This window comes from Clupea harengus, chromosome 22 (genome assembly GCF_900700415.2).
Source record: "Clupea harengus chromosome 22, Ch_v2.0.2, whole genome shotgun sequence".
NCBI lineage: Eukaryota > Metazoa > Chordata > Actinopteri > Clupeiformes > Clupeidae > Clupea > Clupea harengus.
The window spans coordinates 25,468,413-25,478,572 of record NC_045173.1 but is presented as its reverse complement, the minus strand read 5'-3'; the positions used below and the strand labels follow the sequence as shown (position 1 = coordinate 25,478,572).

The window sequence follows — 10,160 nt, the reverse complement described above, 5'->3', positions numbered from 1 at the left end:
TTGTGACAAGTTTTCCTCCATAACTGGAATAAGAAATATATACTTCTACATTTTGTGCAGTAGCAGGAATGGCCATAAAACTGTCACTGGCTTTTTATGTCAGTGATGTAATACATTTATGGATGTAATACATTACATGAATTGAATGCTGTACAACAGAAAAAGTCAAGACATTGTGTCCCTAGTTGTATCAGAGTACTATACATTAAATGAATTATTATTATTATTATTAGATTAGATTAGATTCAACTGTATTGTCATTGCACAGAGTACAAGTACTGAGGCAACGAAATGCAGTTAGCATCTAACCAGAAGTGCAAAGCAGAAGAGTGCAGAGTATGTGCATAATGGTAATATAAATATAGATAAATAGGGTATATACAGTATGACATAGGATATAAGTGGTATGAGCAGTAAGAACATGAGCAGTGTGAAGGACCGACCGGTCCCCCATGTTATTTGGGATGTGGCGACTGGACTTGGTGATGTAGTGAGGAAGAAGAGTGCAGGAGATGGTGGTGTTTCCGTACAAAAATATATATATTTATTAACAAGGGCTCTATAGCACCCCAACACATGTGCCCATGAAATGAAATAAAACAAACAAACCAAACATACCGGCCATACCCACAGGCACTTCAGTACTCTGCACCCTGGATACCTGCTTGTCCTACTTAGGCCCAAGCCAGGCCCCAAACCTAGGCACAGAGACTAACCTTAAGCTAAGTACATATACTGGCCACCTAGCAAATACATACATACACACACACAAGGTACAACACAAGGCACAAAGACAAGGCACAAAGACAAGGCACACAGAACCAGGCACACAGAACAAGGCAAACGGTGTCCACACATCTAGACCCAAAACACTTCTCCTCACATCAGGAGAGTGTTTTACCTTAGTGCCTCAAGTCCTTTTTGGTGCTCTTTACTGCCTCTCTGAAATGTCTCTCTCAGCCAGTCCTCCCTTCATGCCAATGAGGCACCTGTTAAAATAGGGCAGCCACTTAGGCTAAATTGGACCCCACCATTAACGTGGGGAGCACGGAACCAACCATTACAGTGGGGGAGTCAGTGTCTTAGAGGGCCAAAAGCACTTTTCTTGCTCCAGTGAGAAGGGAGGGAATTCACCTTCTCACAAGCAGCAATAAAGGTGATTAGTGCAGATGTGAAATAGATATATGTAAAGTGCAGGTGAAGTACAGGTGAAGGTGGCAGTAGAAGTTAAAAATAAAGTTATAAATGAGGTAGGAGACATGATAAGATATAAGTACGATGAGTATGGATATGACAACAATTTAACATAAATAGATATATACAATGAACAATTTAGTGCAAATGTTCAGTGGCTGGAGGTAGGTGTGTGGCAGTCAGGCCAGGGTAGAGAGGGGAATACAGTCACTGTAGGAAGGAGTGTGAGGGGGTAGCCAGGGGGAACTATCACCGTGGTGCAGAGTTCAACAGGGTGACAGCCGCAGGGAAGAAGCTGTTCCTGAGCCTGCTGGTCCGGGAACGGAGGGCACTGTAGCGCCTCCCTGAGGGGAGGAGGGCAAACAGTCTGTGGTTAGGATGGGAGCTGTCCTTCTCGATGCTGCGCGCCTTCCGCAGACATCTCTTGCGCTGGACAGCATCGATGGTGGGGAGTGGGGAACCAGTGATGCGTTGGGCAGTTTTCACTACCCTCTGGAGTGTTTTGCGGTCCGCAACAGAGCAGCTGCCATACCAGACTGAGATGCAGTTGGTGAGGATGCTCTCAATGGTGCAGCGGTAGAAATTCACCAGAATCTGAGGAGACAGATGGGCCTTCTTCAATCTCCTCAGGAAGAAGAGACGCTGGTGAGCCTTCTTGACTATGGTTGAGGTGTTGAGGGTCCAAGAGAGGTCCTCGGAGATGTGGACACCCAAGAATTTAAAGCTGGCGACACGCTCCACCTCCGTCCCGTTGATACAGATCGGGGTGTGTGCGCCACCTTTGGTCCTCCTGAAGTCCACAATGAGCTCCTTGGTCTTCTTGGTGTAGAGAGCCAGGTTGTTATTGGCACACCACTCTGCCAGGTGCTGAACCTCTTCCCTGTAGGCCGACTCATCGTTGTTGCTGATGAGGCCAATCACCGTTGTGTCGTCTGCAAACTTTACAATGGTATTAGAACCATGTACACCTGTGCAGTCGTGGGTGAAGAGGGAGTAGAGGAGAGGGCTCAGCACGCAGCCCTGTGGGACACCAGTGTTCAGGATGAGGGTTGAGGAGGTGTTGTTGTCTAACCTGACAGACTGGGGTCTGTTGGTTAGGAAGTCCAGAATCAAGTTTCTGAGGGAGGTGTTGATGCCTAGATCACTGAGTTTTGTGATCAGTTTGGAGGGGATTATGGTGTTAAATGCAGAGCTGAAGTCTATGAACAACAGTCTCGCGTAGGTGTTACTGTTGTCCAGGTGGGAAAGGGCGGAGTGTAGTGCCGTGGTGATGGCATCCTCCGTGCTCCTGTTCTGGCGGTAGGCGAATTGGAGGGGGTCCAGTGTGGGTGGTAGACAAGTTTTAAGATGAGCCAGGACCAGCCTCTCGAAGCACTTCATGATGGTTGAAGTGAGTGCAACTGTTTTATGCTGTATTATGCTGTATGACATACATGCTATTACATGAGTAAGATCATAACTACTGCACCCTCTTACCATGGAAGCATACGAGAAGAATGAACATGTTTTTGAGACAGAGAATCATTACTTAAATGTACAAACATCTGAAAGAAACTGATCACATAGGTGTAAGACACTGGGCTCTGACAATCCGCATCTGTCTCTTTATAGTTATGATGGATCCTCAGTGCATGTTGTGTGGGCTCCCCCTGCAGTCAGTTATACATCTGAACAAAATTCAGTGATCAGTGTATACATGTAATTAACTGTGTAATATAACCTCAGCATGGTCTCACTGGAGGACCAGTTGCAGCAGTGTCGTTATTGTTGTAAAATAAATGTAAAATTGTCTGGTTGAAATTAGACACATTCCATCAAAGTATTTGTCCAGTACAATGATTGTTCTCAATAGGTTGGTTGCAACCATATTGTCTTAAAGAAACATTATGAGGAATTTGGCACTTTTGAGGTATGTTTTTGAACTAGTTTTGGTAGCATCTTCACTTTGATGGTATATGGTCAAGCGAATGACAGATAAACACACGTGTTGTTCCTACTAACCCCCCAGGCTATGAACGTTGTTGTGCACTTTGTAATCTGGGATAGAACACACTGCGAAACACTGTCTCTTCATTTACCTAGACATCTTCTTTTGGAGTGATTTCATTTTGTGCAGATGCACTTGTAACGCCAGTGAGCATGGTATGTTATTTCAGAAGCATTTCTCTCTGTAAAGTATAGAACAAGTGGAGGGGCACATGTATGTGTTAAATATGCCTACCTGTTACCAGAATGACAATAAGAATACAGCAGATCTCCTCAGTGTTTTTGCTCATAGCCTTCTGAGCTGTTGCTTTGTGTGTGTGTGTGTGTGTGTGTGTGTGTGTCTTGAGAGATCATCAGAGTAAACGTAGTCATGACAACAAAGACTCCCTCAGCGAAGGTCTTGGTCGACTAAAATAGAAAGAGAACCCAGAGAAAGTTGGATACATGCTTGGGAAAACTGGACGATGATAAAGTTTGTCTGAGTTTTTATCCATCATAAAAAAGTCTAACCAATATTTTCATGCTGGTATTCAAAATCATAAAACACACACATAGCGAGCGCACACTAAGCAAATGTATTAGTTAATTGTATGTTCATGGTTATCATTCTTTGTAAGTGATATATCCAGCGAGAGAGTGAAATGGGTGGATGACAGACCAGCAGTGGTTGCATCAACAGTATAGAACCGCTAAGCTTTTACAACTGTCTGGAATAAAGGTTTAAATCCTGTATTTGCTAGGCATGTTTTTTTTAATAAGTTGCACCCAAATCTATTTTCAAAGCAAGAAACATACCGCCCTTAAGTTCAGGTGCATGGCGAGGGTAATTCCATTTGTACGCATGTTTGGGGCTCGAGGCTTTGAATCAATTTCCACTCATGAGTATGTGGTAACAATATGTAGTAACAGATCATATCCACTGGGTGGCAATCCAAACTTTCTGTTTACATTTTCCACTGAAATTTAAAATACATAAAACCTATACCTTTTTAGCACTTTTTTTATTGTCATTAGTATAATATTTTTTGTTTCATCTTATTATTTACTGATTTGGAGGAGTATGTACAGTACAGCATCTGAGTCCAGTTTTACTGAACTCCCTCTATGGTACTGTGATGTTTTTGTGCTGCAGGCGGTGTGGTTTCTGCCACTGTGGGCTCCAAGGCACAGTAATACAGTGCAGCGTCAGTGAGTGAGGCAGAGTAGATCTGCAGAGAGACTTGATTTTTCCCCTCATTCACCCTCACAGACATTCGGTGATCTGCATCTGATCTCAGATCATCGCCTGCAGTGTTGGCAGTGAGCATCAGAAACTGAGGAGCTGATCTGGGATACTGGCGATACCACTGTAGATTGTATGCTGAAGAATAGCTGCAGGAGAGGTTAACAGTAGATCCCCCCTCAACAGAGACTTCAGTTCTGCTTGGGGTGATGACATCGGCATCACTACCTCCTGCAGAGGTAACACGGTACAAATTGAAAATAGTTGTTAAATTACTTAATAAAATATAACTTACATTAGATATATGGAGCATAGCAGGACACATTCATTAAAAGCCGTGACAATTTGTACTTAAGTTCCACAAATCTCACTTCTTACTTGCAATGGCTGTGAACAAAATGATGGCGTGCAACATTTCACTGGTGGGAGTATAGCGCACCGATAGCAATGACCCTTCAAACAAGAATCATTTGAGGAAGTCTGTGATTTTTTTTTCAAGCGTATTTTCTCTCAAGCTCCTCCTCCTCCTCACTGTAGCACAAGGGATCATCAAAATGTGGATGTGCCTACAATTATGTTTACTCCTTTGTTTAGTTGCCATTTGCCCAGGTTAAGAGGAGGGCTGAGCTTTTGGATTAAGTGGCTCAGGGGTATCGTGACCATACTCACCCATACACCGAGGGAGCCAAGCTTGTGTTGAACTACCTCCAGGGAACATAGCTGCAAGAATAGGAGCAGATCTTAACTTGCTGTAGGAACTGGTGCCTTGTGTTTTTGTTTGAGTGTTTAAAATAGTGGGTCACTGTGGACCTCAAAGCAGTTGTACTCCAAGTCAGAGTCAGAGGTAGACACTTGCAGCTTCTGGATTGTCAGGGGAATTTATTTGGAGGCTGTGCTGAAATGGGCTTTAAATCTCAACTCATGTACTTCATCAAGGGGGGACCAGAGGGGTGGGGGTTTCCTGAAGGTTGTCCCCTCAAGATATCATTGTAAACCTAACTATGTGATTTCAAATAATATAACAATATGTACTGAAAGCACTTGTGCGTATTATAATTGCAAAACAATGCTGTTTAAGTTCAAATAACTGTTTCAATAAATACCCTTGGTTTATTGATTCAAAAATTGGTAGGGTGTAAGAGATACGGGAGTCAACATGAGGGAAAGGTAAGTACCTGCACATTACTACTATTCTCTGTGTCTTCACAGAACAATGAAATATGGCTTAACCATTAAATCTTAAGGTCAGAGTATTTTTCAAGTCCTTGGTCTAGTGTGTTTTGCCAATATCATGGCCACGTTTGACCCTCAGCAGTCCATATTGGTTCCAGTCTCATCATATTGGTTTTACCAATGGCATGTTTGTTTTACTTTACCCTATAATGCCTGTTGTATCATATTTGCTCCATGACATCTATGTCATCATGATCAATACTTTCCTGACAAACCTGTTGTATGCAATCTGCCAGATGTCTTCTGCCCCCTGGTGGATCATCCGTGTACCGTAGGCAGCAGTGGGCCTTTGAATACTTCATCCAAAATGGCTGCCCTCATGTAGTAACTTTTTGAGACACATCATGGTTCTCATGAAGTCCACAAGCTGTTTTCTCTTTTTTTTTCTACAGTGGTAAGAGAAGTCTCTTTGAGTGATACCTCAGTGAGCTCTTGGAAGTGGACTGTCATGCCAATCTCCTGGAACAAAATAGGCCACACATTGGGAGTAGTAGATGCATTCCACAAGGCTGAAGTTAGCCTGTTCACTGTGTCTTTCTTCTCCTGTTGCCTTTCTGGTGTCTCACTCAATGGCAGCCATGTGTTCTGAATAGTGGCCCATCCACACGGCAATGGTGAAAACAGAGTTTTTGTGAAAACGGAGAAGTTTTATGGCCTGGCATCCACACTTCAATGGTGTTTTCAGGGCCTGAGAATGCATGTTTTTCCAGAAAGGGTTCCTTTATCCAATCAGCTTTCATCGTCCATGAAACTTCAGGCTGAGCACCACCCTCCAAAGCCTCCACCACATTCTCTGTGGTAATGAACAGAAAATCTTTTTTTTTATTGTCTAACTTATCATGGTTGTCAGCCAATTTGTTCTATATCTATGAGCAGGAAAACATCAGTGGCCGAACCCTTTTCTGTGTTTATTTGTTTGTTTTTTTTGTGACGCTAAATTCTAGCAACTGTAAGCAGGGTCAGTTTACTTACCATGTCCTCATCTATAATGATGTGTCATTTTTTAGCAGTGAAGTACCGGTAAGCTTACTCAAAGTATGTCTGACCCAAATCATGTATGTTTTCATCTTTTCAACAATGTTCTGTGTAGTCAAAGCAGGTAGTCGAAACTGTCCCTGCAATTACAAGTAGAATAAAATGATATCTCTAAGAAAAAGATCACTGACATTGTCTAACATATCCATATCACCTCCATCGGTGCCTGCCTCATACACTTGATGGCCAAAGTCATGTGATTCAGTTGGAGCAGATGATGAATAAGAAGTAAGAAGCAGATTATCTGTATGTCACTGCTGTCTGCAGCATTTCTTTTAGCCTTATTTCAGTGTTTGGGGAAACAATGTTTATACCGTTTATGTCAGATTTAAATGCGGATTCAATAGAATGTTTGGGACTGACATGTTTCTTGCAGCGGTGTCCATCAACAGAATTTCCATTCACTCACTGGCGGGGTTTCTCTGAAGTATAGGTATTTTAGAAAACTGTAGTATAGTATTATTTTTAATGTCTCTTGACAGTGTGATCCTGTAAGGGTAATTTGTTGAGGTACTATAACATTACAAAGTTCAAAATAATGTAGGGACTGGCATGAAAAAAACATTTCAGGGAAATAAATACCTTTTGGTAGAAGTACAATAAATGTGTAGGCGACAGTCACATACCTGAAAGTTAGATGGTTGTACAAATTGGAGTTTCATTTTGAGAAAATGTGTGTAGTTTTGAGAAAATGGTTCAGAAAATGTGTCTTAGCAAACGGAAAAAAGTGTAAAATTGCGCCTGTACACCAGAGGGCGCATTCACTTTCTTTTAGATGTCAAACGCTTTTTTCTCTAACCTGAAGAAGAATATTGTGATTTACTAGCGCGGGATAGATGAAAGTCATATTGACATCAGTATGGCTAAAGCTGTGTACTTGGAACATTATCTTGATAGTAAGTTGGCTACGAACAACTGTAGTAGTGTATGACTAACAAGATTTGTTTAAGCATTTAAAGAAGAAAGTCCGTACTTTGAAAGAAGGTTCTGACAGAAGTGGGTTTGTAGGGTAGAAAGATGGCTTTAGCTAGCTCGCTAGGTTACCCAAACTCTGAAATTCATCGAGCTACTACACAGCTAACGTTAGCTCACTGGTTATGTAGTGACTTTGTCAGTAGTTGTTTTCTTCAGGGGATTACACGTTTACTGGTGAATGCAATGATCTAGTTAATGCAACCAGCGGCAGAGCTAGTTATCATATGTTTCGACAGGTAAATTAGCAGAATAATCCAGCTAGCAATTAAATGTTCAAAATATATCGTTTTTTCTCCCTCAGGTATCGAGGGCTTGCCTTACGAACTTCAGAGGAACTTCACTTTGATGAGCGAGTTAGATAATAGAACGGAAGGTAAGACTTGACATATGACACAGCTGATGTGTGATGTAACTGACTTGATTTGTGAGGCTATCTAACCAATTGATAATTGAATTTGCCATTGAATGTTTTAAAACTAGCTTAGTCACTTGACTACTTTGTTTTACAGAGCAGAAGGCTGAGATTGATAAACTTGCAGAAGACTATGTTGCAAATGTAAAGAATCTGGCCTCTGAACAACGTGTCCAGCATCTACAGAAGATTGAAAATGCTTACACGAAATGCAAAGAGTACAGCGATGACAAAGTGCAGCTTGCTATGCAGATATACGAACTGGTCAGTACACATTGCCCAAACATCATTCATTTAATTTGGAATGCCATGTCTTAGTCAAGACTGATACCCTTTTCAGGTAGACAAACACATTCGTCGATTGGATGCTGACCTGGCTCGTTTTGAGAACGATCTGAAGGATAAACTTGACTCAAGCAGTCAGGAGAGCTCAGATGAGAAAAGATTGAAGAGTAAGTTCTTTAAATTGCTTACTTTACTCTGTGGTTCCACCATTCTATTAACGACTATTTGTTTTCAGAGGATGTTTTCATTTCTCAGTGCTTTGTAGAGTAACAGTCTTCATAAATCTTACTTTACCACAGAGGACAAAAGTGTCAGGGACAAGAAAGTGTCCAGGACCCAGAAAGATTCTGACCCAGACTCTCCTGGGAGGAAAAAGGTGAAAAACAGGTATGTTGTCATACTTGCATTTTCCATTGATAATAAGTATAGTGATGTATCTTGCAATGATACCCAAGTCGTGTTAGATATACATTACACTTTGCACTCCCATAGACTCACACCACACATGCATATACATGCTGATACCGTTTGACAATATTGTTAATGTAGGGACTTGCTGAGCTTTTAAAATCTAACTGTAAATTATTCCTGTGTTGTAAAGGATATTTCCCCCCTCTGTCCTCAGCCCCAACAACACTGACTTGGCTATGCACCCATCCGATGTGCTCGACATGCCAGTGGACCCAAATGAACCAACCTACTGCCTGTGCAGTCAAGTGTCATATGGGGAGATGATTGGCTGTGACAATCTTGACGTAAGTTTCAAATTCCAACTGTCATATCTAACTAACAGCTGCAACATTGCTCATGCGTGGCCATTGAGTTGACTAATGCTGTATCAATATGTCCTGACAGTGTCCAATAGAATGGTTTCACTTCGCCTGTGTTGGCCTGGCAACCAAACCAAAGGGGAAATGGTAAGTTGACAAATTGTAGTCTTTTCAAAAGGGCACATTAGGAGTCGGATGTTTGTAATACAGGGAATTAATTTAACACGGTAAGCTTGGTATAAATACTCTGCTGGTGTTATTGTATTCCTGTTGTAATTCATCTAACTAACTCTTGTCTTTGACTTTGCAGGTATTGTCCTTGCTGCATCAAGGAGATGAGAAAAAAATAATTAGCTTGAATCGTCAAATATGCAATGAATGCTTTCATAAAACACCAAATTCTGTAATCCCTGAACAGGCTCATCAGACCCAGCATATTACTCTCCAGACGGCCTTTAATTCAGCTCATAACGAATGAATGAATGAATGCTGGTGTATGTCAGTCTTCTTTCCCCATGATGCCATTGTAGGCCTTGATGAATATAAATGATTTGCACTCATGTACTGTGATAGCAGAGCAGCACTATCGGGAAACAGGAATGGAAAGAGAGGTTAGCCCAAAAAGGCTGGGGGGGAGGGGGTGGGGGGGCAGTGCATGTTCTATATTTTAGCATTTCTGCACATTTGCTGTTCTCTCTTTTCAGGTAATATTAATTGCGTTTTTTATTGAAAACTTGAAGAGTCAGACAGTCTGTACAGGGATATGACAATAAGGGGTAAAATGCAGCCTTGTTTGCATCACTAATTCACAATTCCATACATGTTAAAAATATATATAGTAGATGTTACTGCTTCTTCCCAAAGATATTGCATCAATAATGTTTTAACAGTGTATTATCAATCAAAATGTCACTCCTTGTTTAAATGTAAAACTATGCATTTGCATTTTATGTGAAATTCTATGTTATTTTTGCTAATAAACTTGTAAGAGGCACAATCCACAATACTATCAGCAATCTGTGAAATTAATCTCCCAGTTCTATTAGGG

At 41.5% G+C, this 10,160-nt stretch overlaps 1 protein-coding gene across 2 annotated transcripts; it reads left to right on the top strand.

Annotated features, from left to right (window-relative positions):
* The first annotated feature begins 7,455 nt into the window (after positions 1 to 7,455).
* On the top strand, positions 7,456 to 10,113 carry ing5b (inhibitor of growth family, member 5b). 2 transcript variants are annotated; one of them, XM_031559462.1, is made up of 8 exons: positions 7,456 to 7,566; positions 7,947 to 8,018; positions 8,155 to 8,321; positions 8,398 to 8,509; positions 8,642 to 8,729; positions 8,968 to 9,097; positions 9,198 to 9,259; positions 9,423 to 10,113. In XM_031559462.1, exons 1-8 carry the CDS (start codon positions 7,530 to 7,532, stop codon positions 9,460 to 9,462), a joined length of 708 nt encoding a protein of 235 aa, XP_031415322.1. In that variant the 5' UTR covers positions 7,456 to 7,529; the 3' UTR covers positions 9,463 to 10,113. The 2 variants fall into 2 exon arrangements, with proteins under 2 accessions (XP_031415322.1, XP_031415321.1); XM_031559461.2 differs by having other exon boundaries at positions 8,944 to 9,097.
* Positions 10,114 to 10,160: the final 47 nt, after the last annotated feature.